The sequence below is a fragment of the Gadus macrocephalus genome, chromosome 22 (genome assembly GCF_031168955.1).
Source record: "Gadus macrocephalus chromosome 22, ASM3116895v1".
In the NCBI taxonomy this organism is placed as follows: Eukaryota; Metazoa; Chordata; class Actinopteri; order Gadiformes; family Gadidae; genus Gadus; species Gadus macrocephalus.
In genome coordinates, this window is record NC_082403.1 from 18,637,046 (window position 1) to 18,660,417 (window position 23,372).

The 23,372-nt window shown below is 48.5% G+C and overlaps 1 protein-coding gene and 1 pseudogene across 2 annotated transcripts in view; both read left to right on the forward strand.

The window, feature by feature from the left end:
• The window catches only part of trib1 (tribbles pseudokinase 1), an 8,971-nt gene extending 3,870 nt beyond the window's left edge, over positions 1-5,101 (forward strand). For both annotated transcript variants that reach the window (XM_060044257.1, XM_060044258.1), the window contains exon 3: positions 1,834-5,101. In XM_060044257.1, coding sequence (XP_059900240.1) covers positions 1,834-2,308 — 475 coding nt within the window. In that variant the 3' untranslated portion in view covers positions 2,309-5,101. The remainder of the gene's footprint in view (positions 1-1,833) is intronic.
• A 2,610-nt stretch (positions 5,102-7,711) lies between these two features.
• On the forward strand, positions 7,712-10,904 carry LOC132451588 (uncharacterized; annotated as a pseudogene).
• Positions 10,905-23,372: the final 12,468 nt, after the last annotated feature.

Sequence of the window (23,372 nt, forward strand, 5' to 3'; positions counted from 1 at the left end):
TGTTTAACCTGAAACAGGACCGGGTCATGTGCTGCCGAGTCTTCATCCATATGGATTTTGCACATGACTCTTTTGATCGACGTCCGATTATCCTCCCCAATGTCAGATTCACAATCTCTTCATCATCCTCCCTCTCCACAATCACTCAATGACGTATCGAGATACACCACAATGGCAGCACCCACATTAGAGATGGACAACAATGCATTGAATGCTATCTCTCCATTCTCAGAAGAAGAAACACACATTCCCATTGACACACAGGCACACACCCTCCCTACAGTGACTCTCACACACACACTTTCATGCATTGACAGTATACCACACCAGTGCAAAGCCAGTTTGAGGAAGGTGACTCGCACTCTGAAACATGCACGGCCTCATTGCTGGGCCAGCCTTCCCATGCGTCATTGATGTGGCAACAGCCATTTGAGGGTAATTATGGGATGGCTGGCGCCGAGAGTGTGGGACCCAGGTGCAGATAGCCACGGCATAGAGAGATAGAGAGGGAGGGAGGAGTGGGGGGAAGGGGGGGAATGTACTCTCAACAGAAGGATGACTCACTTTCTCCACCTCTTTAACTCTCGCTGTTCTGTTTCCTCTCCCGTCTCTCCCCGCTCAGATCGGATCCGCCTTGTTCTTGTGAAGTTATCAGTTTGTTCTTGCATTGTGTTCATCTTGTCTCTGATTCTATTCAGTCCGTCTCACACAACCTGTTTTCTCCCCTCGCCTCGGAAATACTTTCAACATTTCTTAAGAGATCAGTCATTGTCATTTTGAAATTCAATGAAATAATATCCGAGGCAGCAGACAAAGTCATAGTTGCTCAAGTGCTTCCCTGTCTTTGTGTGTAGTCATTAACAACACTAAATATAGCATGCTATGTGTGATTGCACTAGGGTATATTTATAAGTCTGTTTTTTAATGCTGGTAAACCATCACAGCTGCCTAGGCGTTATGGTCGGCTGTTTAGTCCTCTTCTTTAAATCAGTGAGAGTGAGTGAGTGAGTGAGTGAGTGAGTGAGTGAGTGAGTGAGTGAGTGAGTGAGTGAGTGAGTGAGTGCGTGCGTGCGTGCGTGCGTGCGTGTGTGCGTGCGTGCGTGCGTGCGTGCCTGCGTGCCTGCGTGCCTGCGTGCCTGCCTGCCTGCCTGCCTGCCTGCCTGCCTGCGTGCGTGCGTGCGTGCGTGCGTGCGTGCGTGCGTGCGTGCGTGCGTGCGTGCGTGCGTGCGTGCGTGCGTGCGTGCGTGCGTGCGTGCGTGCGTGCGTGCGTGCGTGCGTGTGTGTGTGTGTCCCTGCCTGAAAGCTTCCGGCCAAAAGGAATTTCCATTTTCCATTAGTGATTTCATCTTAACAAAGTTCTGAAAGGTTTGGCAGTGTTGGAAATAAGAATAGTCAGCAATAGATCAAGGGCACAAGGTTATGTCCAAAAGGCATCAAGGCGTTATTTATTCACTGTCAAATGCTTCAGTTTCAGAGTAAACTTCAGCAATTGTGGGCTCCTGATTTCAACAACCCAGCACTCATTGGAAATAAACAGATATACACAGGAAGAGGAATTTTACTTTCTGTTATAAATCAATTTTCCAATCAGCCTTATCAGTTCGTCAACGTGTCACCTTAGATAACATTTGATGAAAACGCAACATTAAGGCCCAATCCCATTTCTACCCCTTACCCCTTCCCCTTATCCCTTCAAAACAAGGGGGAGGGGTAAGGGGTAGAAATGGGATTGGGCCTTAGATAAATCTGCTCCATTTACATTATTGTTCTACATAAATCCAAACCCCGAGCCCCTCCCTCAGCCCGTCCTAACCCCTCTGTTCTCCTCCCAAGGAGCAAGGTGAAACTGGAGAGTCTGGAGGACTGCCACGTGCTGGAGGACCCGCAGCGCGACGCCATGTCCGACACCCACGGGTGCCCCGCCTACGTCAGCCCCGAGATCCTCAGCGGCTCCGCGCCTTACTCCGGCAAGATGGCAGACATGTGGAGCCTGGGGGTGATGCTGTACACCATGCTGGTGGGCCGCTACCCCTTCCACGACCCGGACCCCGCCACCCTCTTCTCTAAGATCCGCCGAGGCCAGTGCTGCCTGCCAGAGGGCCTCTCGCCGGGGGCCAAGTGTCTCCTGCAGAGCCTGCTGAGGAAGGAGCCTGCAGAGAGACTGACCGCCTCCGAGCTGCTCGCTCACCCCTGGTTCCGCCATCCACCGGCATCGCAGGAAGCGGCGTCGGGCGAACAGGAAGTGAGCTCGGCCGATCAGGCAGTTCCGTCGTTTGACGTCAAAGACGACGACGATTTGTTTTGCTGACTGCAGACTGCTGACTGCTCGCAGAACCCTGGTCTCCTGCCCCGGGCGGACTGCTTCCTTTTGGCCCCAAAGGACCAAACTAAAACAATGTTATGACAAGGGATTCATTATTTAACATCGGCACTTTTACAAAACGAACAATCCCTGTTTTGGTACTGTACTATCCTTACACCTTCAAGCTTTCTTCTTCAGCGTACTGTAGTTTATGTTCCTTGTTTGAACTCCTTGTTTTGTCATGTTTGAACTTGCGACGGGCATTGTTTTCGCACATATGGATGTACGGTGCGTTTCTATACGTGTTTGTACGTTTTTTTGTTTTTTTCAACCATTTGGTGCTCATAAGGAGAAGAAAATGTATCCATGTCAAACAGCAGTTACTAAGGATTACCCTCAACCTGAACTCCGCACCAATCTGCAAGCATGAGAGCATAGAAAGACACACCAAGAGAGACACACCGAGTGAGAAACAACGAGAGAGGCATGGTGATCCTCGCATCACGACTCTGGCCAACGTCAGCTGACTCACCGGCTGCAGGCACAACCTAACGCACGCTTTGTTCTGATAACATCGCCGTGACGGAGACGCGGGGTGAAGGTACAGGGCCGAGAGTAGAAAGGATGTGTCATGCTCGGATAGGGGAGGGGACGGGGGACTTAGGAGGGTTCAGATGGGAGAGGGGAGTGAAGAGGGCTCAGTGAGGGAGGGAGGGAGGAGGTGAAGAGGGCTCAGATGGTGAGGGAGGGAGGAGGTGAAGAGGGCTCAGATGGTGAGGGAGGGGGAGTGAAGAGGGCTCAGATGGTGAGGGAGGGGGGGAGTGAAGAGGGCTCAGATGGGATGGGAGGGGGGGGTGAAGGGGGCTCATATGGGGAGGGAGGGGGGAATGAAGGGGGCTTATATGGGGAGGGAGGGGGGAGTGAAGAGGGCTCAGATGGGTTGAAACACAGAGGAAGCCTTTGAAGTTTGTTACGCTGCAAACATCAGGTGACAAGAAGATGTTCAGCAAAACATATAGATGACCCAAGTCCTTTTCTTAACAGCTTGGGTGACATTACGACATACTGATGACAAGGTAAATAATCTGTATTCCAAACCTTTTGCAGAAAAAATGTGAAACCTCACCCTGGCGTCTAACTCGAACTCCTCCATGCACTCTGAATTGACGAGATACATATACATATTGTATAATTACGTATTTCTATCAAGAATGCTTTTTTTCTGTGCTATTCTGTGTCCGCTTGCACCTGAACTCAATCAGTGCCTTTACCCAAAACTAAGCTAACACTATTCGCGTTTAGCAACTCATCATGGATTAGTTTTCATGCACTTGATGGAACGGGTTAAGAAGATTCCTATGATACCCCTTGGATAAAGCAGCTGTCTGTGGGCCAATCGGAAGGAACAGCTTTCTATGGGCCAACCAGAAGGAACAGCTGTCTGTGGGCCAATCAGAAGGCACAGTTGTCTGTGGGACAATCAGAAGCCAAAGCTGTCTGTGGGCAAATCAGAAGGCACACCTGTCTATGGGCCAATCTTCTATCTCTCGCTTTAAGCTAACACCATCCTATTTCTGTCACTTGAAATTTTGTAAAAAAAAATTTAAAGAACTATGAAGGCTTCTTCAACGGCACAGACATACCTGTTTGTACTGTACACATACATCTGAAACATTCTGTTCTGTAAGCCTGATCAGCAGAACCCAGAAGCTCTGCTGAGAGTGATGAATGGCGCGCTGCATTTCATGAGCTCTGGTTCTTCTTGGTTCAGTAACAGTCGAGGGGATTTTACTGAACCCTAACCCTAACCCCATCCGAGCTCAGCTTGTTTCATAAGCTGAGCTCTGGTTCTCCTTGGTTCAGTTACAGTGGAGGGGATGGCTGTGTTTCATAAGCTGAGCTCTGGTTCTCCTTTGTTCAGTAACAGTGGAGGGGATGCCTGTGTTTCATAAGCTGATCTCTGGTTCTTCTTGGTTCAGTAACAGTGGAGGGGATGGCTGGTGTGTTGCTAGCCAGCAGGGTGACTCAACACTTTAGCACGCGTCTAGCAGCGAACACACGTTTGTTCCAAGAACGCCGCTCAAAACTGTGAGTGCTTTCACCTGTTAAATGGTACCCACATGGTACACTCACACTTTTCTCATTCTGTTTGTCAAAGAGATCGTCGGGGAGCCTCGTAGTCTGTCATAGTCAGTGATGACGTTGTACTATGTTTTGACAACCATTTTCCTTTTCTTTGTTATCACGGATGTGGATGCCCAAAATAAGCAATAAATGTGTAACACACTATTTTATATTGTGTTTCCACACACTTGATATGATGGTACCAATCGCAGCGCAACTGACATAAATAGCTAGATTTCAGATTTCAGGTTACATGGTCGACAAACAGATATGATAGCAATATGCCCGTCTCAATTAAAGCCCTCGGCCTGCTAACCCCGCCATGCTAGGTGGTTAAAGAGGAAGTAATTTTTCGAAATTTTCACTCACATTGATTCCTTGACGCCAGGACAGATTATTCAGGGACATGTAATTTAATGTTTTTTGTAAGCACGTCTTGTTTGTTCATACAAAAGTAGAGTCATGTGCCATCATGTGGTATGTAATAAGTAGCTGACACGGGTGCACAAAGTTTTTATTGCACTGTGAATTATGTATTTGTGACAAAACCTCCCGGCACTGAGTCCCTTCAGGTTACACACAAAAGATGTATTCGTTGTACAAAAAAATTGTAAATATGTATATTTGCAATATGTGTGAAGATATTGAATAAAGTTCTTTTTTTTAATAGTCAAATGGGTTGTCTTTTTTCCACCTGCAAACTCTGTCTATTCAATTTCAAGCCCCGACAACCGAAACACAAACACAGACTCAAATCACACATAAGTTTCATTGTTCACTGACATAGTTTCCCTGTATGCCTATTCTAAAAATGCCTTGTCCCATAGATCAGAAGAAGAGGACAACATTTCTTAAACAAGATTCACATTTCCCCTTCTAAGTGCTTAAAACCCTTCTACCCCACACTGACCTTTGCGTAACGTAGCATTTAGCTTGAATGTCAATAATGGGTCAGTGCCTTTTTTCATGGAATGCGCTTACACACACACGCACACACACACACACACACACACACACACACACACACACACACACACACACACACACACACACACACTTGCGCAAGGATAGAGCAAAGTGTGTGCAGAGGCGTATGTATGTGTCTGTCTGTGTGTATGTGCTTGTGTACATGGGCTGGTGGGTCTGAGTGTGTGTTCGAACAGTGTCAGGATTAGGTATCACCCTTGGCTCTGCTGCTGGGAAGCTGCCAGACCGGTGATTACCTAACTTCCCAGAGACAGGCCGTATGAGCTCTTTGCTATTAGCCTTGTGCTGCTAGCTAATGGCTGGGAATTTGAAAGGACGTGAAAGTGAGTGTGTGTGTGTGTGTGTGTGTGTGTGTGTGTGTGTGTGTGTGTGTGTGTGTGTGTGTGTGTGTGTGTGTGTGTGTGTGTGTGTGTGTGTGTGTGTGTGTGTGTGTGTGTGTTCGTGTTGACAAGTATTCCTAAAATAGCATACAGCACATTTAGCAGCTCTCAGGAGGTTGCTGCTACCTTTTCAAGAGGACTAAAGAGGGTTATGTTGATCTTGTCCGTTTGTGTGCGCGTGTGTGTGTGTGTGTGTGTGTGTGTGTGTGTGTGTGTGTGTGTGTGTGTGTGTGTGTGTGTGTGTGTGTGTGTGTGTGTGTGTGCGTGTTTGTTTGTTGTATCTTGGCCATACACAGAGCTTGTCCTGCTTTAATACTTGGATGATTCTGTGATTTTGAAATAGCACAAATCTTACCACAAAACTCAAAGAATACTCATGTTGTTGTTTTAAGTGTCAAATAAGAAAGTGCAATTTATTTATTAATTGATTCATATCCATACCGTAAGTGTTCCTATCATTCTCTTTGAAAAAAATACCATGGCTATTTTCTGTTCTTAAGATATAGTGCATTAACCCAGTTTGAAATCACGCCGATGCAGCGAGAGGGTTGGAACGCATATCCGAGAATAAAGAGTAGTCAATTGGTCAAAGGCATAGAGAACCAGAACGGCAGCTCTAAATATTGTGAAGATATATGCTGCCATCTCGTGGAAATGCATTACCATTAACAGGCTAAAATTGATGATACTTTATGCCTTTATTTTACAATAATAAAGGCACTTTTTAAATAGGTTGTTCGATTTTTTATAGATATATATTGAACAAACACTAGCCTACAATGAGTATTTTTTTCCCATACACATTTTAGATAGCCAACATATTCAGAGGAAACAATTAACAAATAACAGCTCCCACCATATGCTGGAGAGATGCACATAATCAAACGAAAGTTACAAATGTAACTATGAATCCTGGATGACCGCCAGAGGCGGTGCTTAAAGCACTGGATCTCCACCTCGCGCATGCGCATTTCGAGTACCTAATACCAACATAGTCACCTGTGACCCCCACGTGACACCGGGAAGGCTATATCTTCCGGTGTCATTAGAGGATCTGTTCCTTTACATCTTCTCGCTGTGCAGGTACAGTATTGAACCTTTGTTTGAGAAAGGAAGGAAATTTGTTACAGCTGGCTACGTGCAGCCTCGTGACCAAGGTCGGAGCTGCGGGTAACCCGTCCTCCAGAGGCTGTGGCTAGTTTATACAGATATTCAGTGAAAAAAAGTAACTATAAGAAGAGTAGCCAGCGTTTGTTTGGGAGGGCAGTGTGCTCGCTCCCGCTCCCAGCACTAGTTCGCCTCTTTGCTCTGTTATTGTTTGTTGTGTTAGCTGTTAGCTTTGCTCTGTTCTAACCATCAATTTATTTTTTCCTTACAACTTGGTGAGGGCAGTGCTCTCGCTCCCGCTCCCAGTAACGTTTTTGTTTGGTTTCCCCCTTTTTTAGCAGCAGCGCTTACACTCAAGCTAATCGGTCGATTTAATTTTCTGGTGAAGGCAGTGTTCTCGCTCCCGCTCCCGGTAACGCCGCATTTGGCCCTTGTTTGGTTGATAATTAGTAGCAGCGATCACGCTCAAGCTAATTAGTTTTGGTTTTTCAATTTACTGGCGAGGGACGTGCTCTCGCTTCCGCTCCCAGTACGCTGCCGGTGGCTGCCTCCATAATGGCCCACCTATGTGTCGCCTGTGCGGCTCCTCTTGATCCTGAGGACGGCCACGACAGTTGCCCTCCTTGCCTCGGTCTCGAGCATTTGAGGGAGAGCCTCACGGACAGCGCCTGCATGAACTGCAGCCTCCTGCCTTGGGTGCCCAGAGTGGCTAGGCTGGCAGAGCTGGAGAATCGGGCAGCAGCCAACGACCCCTCTGCCTTAATGAGCCTCCCTCCCAATCAGCCCGGTCGTTCGGGGCGGCAGCGGCATGATGGGGCTGCGGCTATGGGTGCCCCCCCCCAAAAAGAAGGCAATGGGCGGGCTGGCTGCCAGGGTGGACGGATTGGCGTCCGACATGGAGCAAATCCGGTCCCTCCTCCTGGCCCTTCAGCCTGGGACTGGTCAGGGGCTGGCGGGGCTACAGCCTGGCCCTCCCTCGTCCCAATTCGACGATGCCCTCTCTCTGGCGGCTTCGGCTAACCTCTTTAATGAGGTTATGACAGAGGGCGATGCCTCCCACACATTGGATGAGGCCTCCTGCTCCTCTGCACAAGGCTCCCTGCAGGGGGCAGCAGACACCTCCATGGCGGCCGTCCTGCCGACCGCTCTGGCTCGCCTGCAGCTTGATGCGGCGCAGACGGAGTCAGCCCAGGCCAGCGCCTTCTTCAGGCGCAACCCTGTCCCGGCCACATTCTCCGTCCCTCCTTCAGAGGAGTACTTGAAGGAGCTCCATGCTTGCTGGAGGGACACTAGGGCCCTATCTCACTCAACGTCGGATGCCCGGACCTTGGCTGCCATGCAGAATTTGGCACAGGTTGGGCTGGGCCGCATGCCATCAGTCGAGCCTGCCATCGCCTCCCTAATTCTGGCTCCTGATGAGGCTCTGAGCCCAAATGCCAGGTGTCCTCGGCCACAGTGCAGGGTCACAGACGACCTCCTGTCAAAGGCCTACGACGCAGCGGCGGGCATGGGTTGTATTGGGAACTCCCTTTCCCACCTGTTGCTGGGTCTTTCGACCTCTCTGCAGCAGGCCCAGGTCGAGCCGTCGCTGCAGAGTCTGAGTGACGCCTCATTGCAGGCTTTTGCCCTCATGTCGAGGGAGTTAGGGCGCACTATGTCCACCCTCGTACAGACTCGCCGCCAGGTGTGGCTTGCGCAGTCGCCCCTGACAGAGACATGTAGGAGGGTCCTTCGTGCGGTGCCGGTGGAACCAGGGGAGCTCTTTGGGTCAGCTGCCCTGGAAGCACTGGAGGGGGCTGCCCGAGCTAGGCAGACAGGCAGCAGCTGTCCGGTCTAAATAGGAGTGTGTCCGCTCCTAGCAGGCCTGGGGGCCCCTCGGCAGTCCCCCAGCGGCGCTTTCAGCCACCTGATTACTCCGGTGGCCTACGAAGGTCTCAGCGGCCTGCGCAACAGCCCACGGATGGCATTCGGGCCCCCGAATGCCTACCTTCCTGGCAGCTCCGTGCCCCACAACTCAACCGACGCCCCCCCAGAGCCTCAGGAGGCCGGGGGGGCAGGCGCTAGGCCCTCGGGGCCGGTCGTCGGGTGTTTTTCCCATCAGCAGCTCAGTTACTGGGCTGCCTGCACTTCAGACCCTTGGGTGGTTTCCACCTTGACCCAAGGGTACGAATTGCAGTTCCGACTCCGGCCCCTAGCCTTCAGCCAGGTCAAAATGACTGTCGTCAACGACCCGGCAAAGGCCTTAGCTCTGGACCAGGAGTTGTCCACCCTCCTGGCCAAGGGGGCAATCGAGCCAGTGGATCCTCTGCTGCACCCCAGAGGATTCTACTCAAGGTACTTTCTCGTAAAAAAGAAAGATGGCAGATTTCGCCCAATTCTCGACCTGAGGGGACTCAACAGGTTCCTGAAGGTCCTACCATTCCACATGCTCACCGCATCCGACACGCTGCGGGTGGTCGCAAGGGGAGAATGGTTCACCACGGTGGACCTAAGAGATGCATACTTCCACGTCCCAATTGCACCGCGCCATCGGCACTTCCTCCGGTTCGCCTTTCGCGGCCGGCATTTTCAATTCAGGGTACTTCCCTTTGGTCTCTCCCTCTCCCCGAGGGTATTCACCAGGGTGGTGGCGGCAGCTCTCGCACCCCTGCAGAAGCAGGGCACGAAGGTCCTGCCGTATTTGGACGACTGGCTGATCTGTGCACCGTCCCAGTCTCAGGCGGCCCGGGACACGGCTCGGCTACTCTTGCACGTGGCCAGGCTTGGCCTGACGGTAAACTTTGTGAAGAGTCGCCTGGACCCATCCCAACGGGTCACATTCCTGGGGATGGTCCTGGACTCGGACGCTATGAGGGCCTATCTGTCACCTCAGCGTGTGACCGACATCCTCCTCTGCCTCCCCCTCTTCAGGTATGGCAGGATGGTGCCATTCATTCTTTTCCTGCAGCTCTTGGGCAAGCTGACAGCTGCCTCAGCTGTGGTGCCTCTTGGCTTGCTGTCGCTGCGCCCTATGCAGATGTGGCTGAACAGTCTCCACTTGGACCCCAAGTGGCACAGGCACTGAAAGGTCAGAGTGTCTCGGCAGTGCCTCTTCTCTCTGTCCCCATGGAGAAAGAGGTCGTACATGTCTGTGGGTGTACCCATGGGCACCATTCCATCCCGCCGGGAGCTGGTCACGACAGACGCCTGCCTATCGGGATGGGGCGCGGTTTGGCAGGGCAGGACTGCCCAAGGGCAGTGGCCGGCCCAGAACCACGCTCACATCAATGTGCTAGAGCTCAGGGCGGTACAGCTAGCACTCAATCATTTTCTGCCACAGTTGAGAGGCAAGCATGTGCTGGTTCGATCTGACAACAGGTCAGCTGTTGCCCAGATCAACCACCAAGGGGGAACCCGGTCTTCACGGCTACTCCGGGTATCTCGGAACTTGTTGGCCTGGGCATATCCCCGCCTGGCCAGCGTACGGGCGGTCTTCATACCGGGGCAACGGAACCAGGTCGCAGATTTTCTATCGCGGCAGAAGCCCCCACCGGGGGAGTGGCGGCTTCATCCGGAGGTGGTGGAGACGATGTGGGGTCTCTTTGGCAGGGCGGAGGTGGACCTCTTTGCATCAGAGGAATCCGCACATTGCCCCCTCTGGTTCTCCTAGACGGAGGTGACCGGCCCCCTCGGACAGGATGCCTTAGCTCACGACTGGCCACAGAGTCCTCTGTATGCCTTCCCACCACTCCCCCTGATTCTCCCCACACTCCAGAGGGTGTTTCTGCGGGGCCACAGGCTACTTCTGGTGGCCCCCTACTGGCCAGGGAGACTCTGGTTTCCACTGCTGCGCAAGCTCTGCTGTAGCTCTCCATGGCACCTCCCCTGCAGGAAGGACCTCCTTTCGCAGCTGGGGGGTCAGATTTGGCACCCAGATCCCCGTCGCCTCCAGCTCTGGGCTTGGCCGCTGCAGGGCCCGACTCACTGCTGAATGTTTGCACTGAGACCGTCAGGAATACTATTCTGAGGGCACCATCTACCAGAGCACAGTATGCCAACAGATGGAAGTTATTCTCTGACTGGTGTAGGGGTAAGACAGTAGACCCAGCACGTTGCTCCGTGGCCACCGTTCTGGAGTTTCTGCAGTCCCTCCTGGATGGTGGTCGCTCTCATTCCACCTTGAGAGTCTATGTGGCTGCTATCTCTTCCCGACATGAGATGGTCAACGGAGCCACAGTGGGGTGCCACAGGTTGGTGTCCCTCTTCCTTAGGGGGGCCCTGAGGCTGCGTCCCCCTAGGACTCTGAGGACTCCAGCTTGGGACCTGCCCCTGGTGCTGGAGGCCATGTCATCAACTCCTTTTGAGCCTCTGACCCAGATAGGGTTGAAGTGGCTGTCCATGAAGGTGGCTTTTCTGCTCGCCATTACCACTGCGAAGCGGGTCAGGGAGTTGCACGCCCTATCCGTGGCAGATACATGCCTGCGGTGGAACCCTGATGGCTCAGGTGTGGTTTTATGGCCCAATGTGGCGTTCCTGCCCAAGGTGCTTTCACGCACCTATTTTAACCAGCCTATCCAGCTGGCACGTTTTAACTCCCCATCTGAGGGGAATGAGTCCGAGATGCTGTTCCCGGTACGGGCGCTTAGGGCTTACATTGCTGCTACGGCCGGTATACGGCAGTCCGAGCAACTGTTCGTGTGTCACAGTGGCCCTAACAGAGGTTGTGCCTTGTCTCAACAGAGGCTGTCCCACTGGGTCGTCGACACCATTAAACACGCCTATGTGGCCAGTGGCCGCCCTCCCGCCATCCGGGTTGAGGTGCCACTCCACCAGAAGCGTGTCGACATTGTGGGCTGCACTAAGAGGTGTACCCCTGGAGTCGATCTGTGCCGCGGCATCATGGACGTCGGCGGGCACCTTCACCTTGACGAGGTTTTACCGCATCAACGTCGCCAGTCCCCACCCGATGAGTGTGGTCCTACTGCCAAGCTCTGCTACCTCCAATGAGTGAGGTGGGTGTTGGATTCTTTGGGACCTTTTTGGTATGGGTCATCCAGTGCTTTAAGCACCGCCTCTGGCGGTCAGTAAGGATGAAATAGAACGAAAGTTACGAATGTAACTACGGTTCTATGAATCCTGGATGACCGCCAGAGCGTTCAGTCACTCAGAATCCTTGTGTTCTCGCGAGAAGATTCTAGGAACTGATCCTCTAATGACACCGGAAGATATAGCCTTCCCGGTGTCACGTGGGGGTCACAGGTGACTATGTTGGTATTAGGTACTCGAAATGCGCATGCGCGAGGTGGAGATCCAGTGCTTTAAGCACCGCCTCTGGCGGTCATCCAGGATTCATAGTTACATTTGTAACTTTCGTTTGATTATGTTCATCTCTCCAGCATATGGTGGGAGATGCAGTGACAAGTTCATCACAGCCAACTCAGGGTTTCTGGAGTATCTCCGTCCAGATGATGAGGTGATGGCTGACCGAGGAGTTGTTATCCAAGATCTTCTGTTTGAACGTAAAGTCAGGCTCGTCCTGCCAGCTTTCACCAGAAGAGGCCTTCCCTTGTCCGAAGAACACACCACCAAAACGAGGCGCATAGCCGCCCACGAGAGGGTCATACGCCGCCTGAAGAACTACAGAATAGTCTCTTAAACAGTGCCAATTAACCTTGCCCCGAAATTTGACTCGATTCTGAGAGTCTGCAGGTCTATGTAATCTTCTTGGGGACATTATACAAGAAGATGAGGATAAGATGTTCAATCAGTTATAAGTTCAATGTAATGGTTCAATGTAATGTAATGGTTACATGGTTAAAATGTTGTTTCTATTGTTTCTATTGTTCATTTTTACAAATCGATACCAAACTTTAACTTGTACTTTTATACACAAACGTGATGTCTTTGCCAGAGAGGGTCAATAAAATAAACTTGACACATGACTCGAGGCATTTGCTAAATCCTTTAATGATTGAGTTAATGCTTTGACATAATACTAAAAACTAATTACATTAAAAACAATAGCCAATAATATGTACAAATAGTTAAAATATGTACAAGTAGTTAAGTAGTATGTTGTGTTTCAGTCACTATATAGTTCTAAAACTGTTTAAGAAGAAGATGACGGGCACACGGCAGACTGATGACTTAATCCAATCTTTTATTTGAAATCCACGGTAACAACCAGCGCGTGTTATCTAGGTCGAGAAGAGTACCAAGAGAACCCTCTGGTGGCGATTCTGCCTAATATACCTATATGAACAACCAATAGATGCCAACCAATCACATTGGGGAACCTGCAAACTGATACAACTACTGTATAACATTCTGTGTTGGGAACACCACATAGTATAAAGTAATTATTTGCATAACTGCATCTAACACTCACAGAGCAACAGGCGACTTTCATTATACTCGTCTGAAACAAAAGGAAGCATGTCTCTGAAATAGAATGCTCTTAGTCTTGATGTGCTGGACTGACTGGGGTTTACTGCAGCTTTCAAAAAGAGATATTCCTCCTTCTCGTTCTTGGAATGCAAAACACGACCGACCTTTCCACTATGTAAATATTGATACGCCTCGATGCTCTTGAAAATTTTCATGGCCGACCCATCGACGCCCACCGACAGCACTAAATAATTAAAAATATCCCCATATGACACCTGAGGCCACCGCCGCATGTCATCCACCCACTCGTTGGAGTTCATTAACCTCGGGTGACGAAGTACAATCCCTCCATCCGAACTTTTGACATGGTTTTTTGTCTCCACCCATGTTTTTTGTGTAACAATTTACAACTGGGATTTAGGCCAGATTTTTATAATAATTTCACCCCGTGCAAACCATTTATTTTAGAAACTTTGTCTCAAAGAAATGCATGAAAATGCTTTTGAATCTGCAAATGTAGGCCAGTGGCCTTAGGCCTTTCTGGCCGTTTCTATCCACACCCTAAACCCTGCACAGCGTTATACTAAGATACTTAACTCTGACTTACCCTTAAAATTAGATAAGCACCTTCAAAATCTCATGAATGAAGAATGTGGGGCACTTTGTAAGGGGATTTGCTGTCGCACACAAGGACCTCAGTAATAATTGCTTACTGAGGCCCCGTCCACACAAAGCCGAAACGGGCGAATCCGTTCCGGTTTCGATCTATCCGGTTTCGGAGTATCTCCGTAAAGACGGAGTCAAGCGAAACCGGGTAGATCTGTAGAAACGCTGTAGTACACATGCCAGGCCCATAAGGGGCGCTGCTTCTGCTACAGAAATCCAGAAGAAAATTTTATAAGAAGAAGAGGCGAGCATGCGCATAAAGGCTGCCCCCCGAACCACTAACAACACAAACAAACAGTCAGTCAACAGTCTCAATAAATAATGGCTTAGCAACCCAACAAGGGACATGATCTGCTGCAGAATGATTACAAGCCTGTAGTCCGCCATCATCTTTTTTGTCGTGAGTTCTGTGACTCCGCGGGCTTAACAGTCATTGGCTAGAGGGTCGAGGGGTGGGGCGATGACGTCATGGTTTACGGTTTCAGTCGATTTCAGGCGTCCACACGAATCCAAAACGAAACCGGGTAGATTTGAAACCACCTCCGAGGGTGGTTTCAGAAGTATACGGTTTCGGTCAGCGGATTCACCGGCTACGTGTGGACGGAAGGCCGAACCGTACAAGACCTTTGTGGTTTCGTCATGAAATCGGCTTCGTGTGGACAGGGCCTAAGTGGCTGAGGCTGAATCGCTCTTAGGCATTTTGTAGCCTTTGCCTGGCAAAGAGATTTGTAATGATTTATTGAGATCACGATGGTTTGGATTTAATACTAAGTCAGTAGGCTACATTGTACACCTCAAAATTCACTGAGCAGTTGGCTGAGTAGCATTCTGAACCTTTAAACTGGTATGCACTGATGGTATCCTCACGTTCGAAGAACTATGACATTGCAAAGTGAGTGAGCAAATACGAGATACACATCCCCCACCTTTTGTGTGCTGCTTTATAGTAGGCTACATTGAACAAAAACTGTGCTGTATGGAAATTAACTGTAGTTTAACTTACCTAAGGGGATGGACCGCCACCCCCCCATGTTCCCTCCACAGCTGTCCCTTCTCCCTCCTCAGTCAGTCATCAACCAGAGGAAATACCTTACAGGCTGCTGGTGGTCCAACGCTCGCTGCTCTTTGTGTTGCGGCGGCCGGTGGGAGATAATGAGCACTCAGCGAGCCCTATTGTTGTTAAACGTTATCGCTCCCTTTTTATTTGTCACATCACGAGAACAGCAAGTGCACCCAGAGTGCTGGCTACTGATCATAAATTGCAATAGAAGTGATTAAACCTCAGATTGTTTCACTGTTACGTGCCGCTCAGCTGGTTGACCCTTAACGGGGGGAGAGGGGCTCATGAGTAGTGTGTGTGTGTGTGGGGGGGTAGTTAAAACGGAAACAAAATGGGACTTCTTTAGTTTCAAAGACTGCTGCTCACACATCTCAGATCTGATAAAAACTCTGGTGCTTATTCGTTTGTTTTTGGGAACACAGGTACAGTCAGGAACCCATGTGTTGAGGTCGCCAGGTATCATCAGGCGTATTGCAAACTGCAATGAGTCTGGAACCTCTCTGTTTCGATTTCCAAAGGGCAGCACCAACTTAATGGTCATCTCAGCCATGGTTGAGAAGGAATTGGGGCGAAAGGAACATTGGCGTTGACTCCCTGAAGTAGGCCTCATGAACCGCGAAATGGAGGAGAAAGGGATTGAACACGATTGTCCCCCGCCAGAGCCCCGCTGCCGAGGCATCACTGCATCGGCAGCGGGCAGCGGGCGGTGGTGCTCCACCACTGCCACGAGGCACCACCGCCACGAGGCACCAGCGCCGCAGGGCGGGGGTTCCTCTGCGCTGCCCGCTGTCGAGGTCAATCGCAGTGAACAATCACTGGCAAAGATCCCTTTCTCCTTCATGTCGCAGTTCAGTCTACTTCAGATTGATGTGTAAGTGGAAGAACCAGAGACATCGGAGAACCCGATGCAATAGTTTGAGATTCATAATATCGTCTGGAGGCGCACACAGCTTTTGGCAGTCATAATATATTATATGATATAGATATCTATGTATAACATGATATTATTTAGATATAGAGCTTCAGGACTCCCGCCGGAGCACCTGGAAGTGTTCTAGAATATTTACAGAACACGGCCAAAGGCTGTGTGCGCCTCGCCATTGCGATACATCAACTGTAAACAGAGCGCATGGTACCGTGGCCGCAAGCTGCTCAGGGCCACACCCCCACTCTCCTCCGCCTCTCTCATCCTCATTTGCATTAAAGCTACAGACACCGAAACGGCGCGTTTGGGGAAAGCTCAATGTGCGTCTGGCTCGTAGTGGCTGTAATTCTGCACCACGGCTGAATTTCGGGAACGTCTTCAAATACTGTGTTAGGGGCCCACTAATATCTATATTAAAGCATCCATAAAGTAGCATGCCATGGGACCTTTTGTTAGGGGCTTGCGGGTGCAGGCAGGCAGGTAGGACCCAAACGCAGATGGTATTGAGGAAACGGCACTTTATTCACGCCTAAAGGCTAAGGCACAGGAATCAGGGAACTCGGGAGACAACAGGGAACTCGAGAGGGAACAAGGAACTCGGGAGACGACAGGGAACACGGAACACGCAGGACTAACAACCACAACTAACCACAGCAAACCACAAGCAACCACAATGACAGCACAAGGAACAAAGGAAAGACGAGGGCTTAAATAACAAACACAACGAGGAACAGCTGAGACACATTAGGGGAGGGAACAGTAATCAACACAGGAGGGAAACACAGGGAAACACACACACCCTGACACCTTTAAAGCTTTCACTACCTTACAACATTATTTCTGACCGGTAGGAAATAGGCAAAAGAGGAAATAGACCAACCAATCACAACCGTTTATCTAACATGAGGCGGGATAGATACGATGACGTCAAAGACGAAAAGATATATTGTAGGCCTGTCCAATGGCGTCCAGATGCCTTTTTGTCTGCACCCGTTGGTGACGCCCTTGGGAAATCTTAAATTAACTGAGAGGTTCCGGACTAGTTGCGGTTTGCAATATGTCTGGCTTTGCCAGTCTAGTCACCAACTGGTGCAGACCAAAAGGCCTCTGGACGCATTTGGAAAGGCATGCAACCAATCAGAGCAAGTAAACAGCCTATGCAGCACTGAGCATCGAAAGAATGACATCTTTGTATCGATCAGTCTACCAGCCTACCCAGTGGACTGTAGCAAACGTTGCTCATCTATCCGTCACACATCTAGGTGGACACGCCCACCTGTGATGTCACAATGCTGCACATTTTGGAAACGGCTTGAAATGGCTAATCACACTAACACCTGGTGGTATGATATGTCCCCTTTAAGGGAGCGAGGCCAGAACGATTTGCAGACCAAGTGAAACATGAGCTTAATAATAATAATAAAACGTTGTTTTACAACCAAGAAATAATATAACTTACCAGGGTTATGTAAAAGCATCTCCATCCAATATTCATAGAAATGTGGCGTCTCACATGAATTGGGAGGTGAAGGCTGCCGTTATGTTAATAATTATTCACCGGGTTCAAGGAATACAGCAGGTGCTCATAAGTCAACGGGTGAGGAAGGAAATTAATCAGTCCTGTGCTGCATTTGTCCTGGGAGTTGTGGTCGGATTGGGATTGGTTATAATTATTTTTTTAGTGGTGGAGGATGTCTCCGGAGGTTAGAGGCTGCATATCTCTTCTACGGGCCTCTGACCGTAGCTCCGCGAGGTCACCTGGGTTCCAACTGCCTAGTGGAGTGCTTACGCCGTTGCACAAGGAAAAGGGAGGGGGACACTTAAAAGCGAAGGTCAACTGAACGGGAACAAAACTTTGTAAGTCAAAGTGAAAGGTTGCCTGAAATGATGGTATCTTATATTACTCCAGGATCCAATCAGAAAGCCATGCCTTGCTGTACTCTGTTGTTTAAAAATGATTGTAGGCTGATTATAATGGTGCCCCCCTTCAGGCATCTGGTGATTATGAAGCCCTCTGTTTGTTGACTCGTGAAGGAAACGGCATTCAGAAGAAGGAACAAAGATATCCCTTGAAGTGATCCGCTATGATACAATGTTCTACATTAAGCATATCTGCAGGTTAGTCTCCAGGCTCTAGGGACTAGGGTGTTTGAAACCCATTCCAAAGGTTCTGGTCCCATACCCCAATGTCCACTCTCACCTTTAGCATCCTAATGCAAGATCCCTGTCTTTAGATAAAGGCAGCTACTAAATTACTAAATAGGGATAAATAGTAAATGATTAGAAGCTGATTCTTAAACAGCTATAAAGACTGAATCTATTATCCCAAAATCCTCATGGGCATCATCCTCATAGCAGTTTGCTGACGCTCATTCCCAAGTTTGTCAACATGGTTTCAATGCACTGCCTGAATTGGATTGTGACCTTTCCTCCAAACCCCATGACCTTCTGTCTCTCCATCTCACTGTTCACCTTCCACAGTTCAACCCCTCCGCAGGTTTTCAATTGAACAGACCTGTTGTTTTCACAGTCTCCTACCCCCCTCTTCCTCTTATCCCTTTCTACTTCCTCCCCCTCGTCCTCCTCCGGCTTCTTGCGCTCCACTGACCCAAAAAAGGGGAAAGAAAGGATATTAGATAGTCGGGGGAGAGAGCTGGTGTCTTTTGAAGTGCACAGGTCTGCCAGCATCCCCCCACCTCTCCATACCACATGGGTCTCCTGAAGGTCACACTGGCCACCCAACCTCTCCGTACTTCCATGTCACCATACCCCTCAAAGCCAGGCGATTGGCTGAAAGAAAAGGCAAGGAGCCAACCAGCTCTGAAGGATTCAGCCGTAACTCATTGGAATAGGGTGGGAAGGTTCTAAGTCATTGTTATTATTTTTATCATTGCGCTATTGCAGACTCCAATGAGACCCTATTTGAAGACTGTTGGTAAGATTTAGGAACTGGAATACACAACAAGCCTACAAGGTTAAATGTGTGGAGATGTTAACTGATAAGAGTTGAACTATGTCAATAGTGTGTGAACACTGTCAATAGAAGGAACAGCTACTCTAAGGGTGTGGGCACCAAACATTGCTTAACTAGAAAAACAGGCAGGGTTTTATAAGTTGGCGTTAAGTGGGAAAAGGATGTTGTGACTTAGACGTATTTGTTGTGACAGTTGGTCGGTGCAGGCGACCAACCATCCTGGGCTGTGTCCACTTTCAAACCTATGAAACTAGCTTGTAGGCCTTTATGTAATACATTTAGAAATATCAATTAGTTCTAGTATTCAAAGAGACCTGTAAGCCGAGATGAGCCGTTTCTATAGCGAAAGATGCAGTAGCTCCAAGCAGCTATTCAATAGTAGCTTTTCGGTGCGGTGACATCATCGTCATTTCATTTCTTGTGGGTTGGTTTTAGCCAGAGATGGACGCATTCAGACACGCATGATTTAGATCATTCTGGTTTCAGCATTTAGTGAGAAAATTCTCCAATACACAATAAAACTAAGCTCTGTTTATGGCCTCTGTGAAAAATACTGTTTGAAACAGCTGGCAGTGAAATCCCTCAAGAGGTGAGCCAGTTTAGCTTCTCAATCACCCTCCTCCACCCTCCCTGTCTACGACTGCCAGATAATCTGTTTTTTAAATAGTTGTGTTGATGCTTGGTATCAGTTTTCATTATGTGGCATGAATATGCAACAATCTCATCTGCGTTGTGACGCCAGGTGTGTGCGTGCACATCATGGCGTCCTGTCGACCAGCCTGCTTTCCGAGTTCCTGAAAAATCACTGCATACAGTCTTCAGTGTTAACTAATAAATAAATAAAATTAAAAAACCTCCCCGAATGCTTCCAAATACCTCAAGGGGAGGCAGCCAACCTTATGGGGGCTTGACAGACCACTTTGATCCCACTGAACCAACACACACGCAAACCCACACATAGCCCCACACCCCCCACAGTTGGTAGGCACACAGACACACACAAGCCTATAAGGTTATAGGGAGGTTGCGGGGAGAATGAGACGCATCACACCATAGATATATATAGAACACTAGATGTCTCGTCCGCGCTGCTGGCCAATGTAGTCGAACGTCCGCACGTCCGCACTGTACATAAAATATGTAGCTACAAGATTATAACCACGTTAATAACGTCTGTAAGAAACCAAACTGTTTGTAAATCCATCAAGATTTCAGCAAGACAAGAGTATTAGCGTTTGTGCAGATCACTGACTGACCACAGATTCCTCCAGAAAGCTTACCTGTGGTAAGATGTCCGCCTGTGCAACCCGGTCTCACGAAAATATGTGACACTGTCACGTTATTTATTCTATTGAAACGTGATCAGGGACACGTATTTTCAGATTTTTCGTGTCAAAAAGCACAAATTTCAAACCCATGTATTTCAATTGGGAGTATTTGTCGTGTCACTAAGCACGACTTCCAAACTAAGGTTCTGTCCGGGAGCGTTCTCCCTAATGTCCCTTAAGGAGCTCCGTACAGAACATTTATTGTTAAAAATTGTCTGTGATAACTAACAATATGACAGCTTTTGGCCACCCGTTTCTACTTAAACTTGTCTGTGAACAATATGACAGCTTTAGGCCACCCGTTTCTACTTTCACCTTTGATTCTGAGAAATTGTGACAATTCACGGATATATTAAATGCAGGTGCGCTGCTCAGGCAAACCGCGAAGGAAAAAAGGGTAGCTGCTTCATCTGTTCTTTTTAGAATTGTATGTCTTGATGTTTTGATCTAGCCATATATCTATTGTATTGCTTTTGGCTATGTGAATGGAAGTCTGCGTCGATGCCTCGCAAGTCCAGTGTCGCGAGCGGACGTGACATCTAGAAGTCATACCGTATAATAATGGGTTATCATTAATATTGATGTGTAGGGGTTGATTATAACTCGTGAATAATATTGTTTATTCCACAGTCTGGGGGAATACTCGTATTCTGATTGGCTGCAGGGTGTGTATTATCTCCTGATATAGGCCTACAGACACCTGCTAAGTAGTTACAGTCAGTGTTAAGATTCTCTGCCCGAGCCCGAGCCCGATCCGACCCGACCCGCGGGCCGGGTCGGGCCGATATTTCCCACCACTATCCTCGGGCCGGGCCTTTGATCGAGCGTTTTTATTTTTATTTTATCATTGGTTTATTAGCCTAATCTGAGGAGAAATCTATGCCATGAACAGAAATATTATAGGTCTTTATTACACGGGTCTTCTCAACAGGGCCGTTGCTCCAATTCCTGGGCCCCTATACAAGAAGTACTGATGGGCCCCCCTGCGCTGAATTGTTGACGGGGGGGGGGGTAGTTGATTTTTTTTTATTTTTTTATTTTTTTGGTGGGCCCCCACTGGGCTGTGGCCCCCTAGAATCGTCATCACCTTTCACCCCTTATCGACGGCCCTGCTTCTCAATGCCGTGGAACGCTCCATTCACTTGCATGGGTCCGGTGACTTGTCAACCCCTCTGCTGATCAACACTACGAATGCTGGTAACGAATAAATTGTAAAAAAAAGACACAGCATGTGAAGTTATTTTTTCGTTTTGGCAGTAGCCGTGTAATAAGCGGGCTAATGAATAGAACGTCGCCGGTCAATATCGAAAATAAGACCCTTTCAGGGCGAAGCAAGACATCTTCGCTGCGCGTCGGTGTACTGTTCGCCCTGGTGGGGCTTATTTTCCCGATAATGACCGGCGTTCTATGCATTATCCCTACATATATATTTAGCAGAGTAGACTAAATGTGAACAAAGTTACATATGTATTAAAAAAAATGTTGGATTGAAATCGGGCTCGGGCTCATAATTACAGTTAATCTGTCGGGGCGGGCCGGGCTCGGACAGAACGTGCACGGGCTCGGGCTTGGTTTTCTTTATTAATCGAATGGGAAATGCAATAGGCCTATTTTAGGACCGAATCACCGTTGAACTTGTTTCTAATAACATTTCTAGCGAGAAATATACTTTTTACTTGCATAATCTTTAGTCAGTGATTACGTCTGATCTTTAGTTTTATAGTTATTAGGAAGATTTTATCGGCTCGCTCGCATGTTTCAACGACGTCAGGTTGCTAGGGACGCTGCTTTCGCTAAACTAGCAGCTCACGTGTTTCCTGCGTTTGTGTTATTAAACCGTTACTTTATGTAGCCTAACTTTTAATGATATCATCTTGTTAGAAACACGTATATCTGAGAGCCAACCCAGTCGCCAAAAGCATACGTTGACAGTGTACGTTTTCGTGAACACTGGATTACGTCGCATTTCAACATAAAATAGCGTGTTATACACACACACACACACACACACACACACACACACACACACACACACACACACACACAATGCATTTCGCTGCTAAAACAACAACAACAGATATTTCCTCAATTATTATTACTTTCAAAACGTTGGCCAAGGTGGAATATCCTTTTTATTTGGGCTGCTTCTAGGACATTTTGGGTGGATTTTGAACGGTATGTGGGCAGGACGTTTTTTGCAGGACCTGGCAACCCTGCGCTGTTGCCCGAGGTGCAGAAATGCTCCGGAACAGATCTGGATCCACTATGGCCAAAAGACTTGTATGCCCCCCCCGGAAGAACTTCAGGCCAAAATCATGCAAGCGAGCCGCTGGGTGCAGGTGCAACGAGATGGAGGGGGGGCCTGGACTTTCATAATCTTCGCTCAGTGAATGTGAAGGATGTTTGGTCGGATAGTTATGACGAAGAATCATAATGTGAATTGGAATATTCTATAAATGTCTTGATATCATCTTTCGTCTCAACACTTCTGCTGCAGCCGCTTAAAGTCTCACTCCGAGAACCTTAAAATATGAATCAATCCATTAGAAGTATGAAAATATCTTCCCGGAGGCGTAACGGGGCAAACAAGGTGTCCTTTGACATCTACGTTTCGAGGCGATTGCAACAGTGTCACACATGATCATATTTGAATATGTTTCGGGGTAGTAATTAGCTGTCGATTTTGGAGGCCTTTATCAATAATGACCAGCTATAGATTTGCTTCCTGATGGAGATTTTTGACAAATTACATGTTATTTAGCATCTACACGTTAAGCTGAGTCCAATGAGATCAAGCTTGCCCTCTTGCCACACCGAGATCATGTCCTAGACCATATGTACCATGTAAAATACATGTTACCATTTGCTAGAGTGTCATGCTTGGTGTCATTGGACTCAGCTCAACGTGTAGATGCTAAATAACATGTCATTTGTCACAAATTTCTATCGGGAAGTAAATCAATAGCTGCTCATTATTGATTAAGGCCTCCAATTTCGACAGCTAATTACTACCATTAAACATGTTCGAATATGCTCATCTGTGGGACCGTTGCAATCGCCTGGAAGCGTAGATGTTGAAGGACACCTTGTTCGCCCTCTTACGCCCCCGGGAAGATATTTACATACTTCTGATTGACTAATGAATTGATTCAG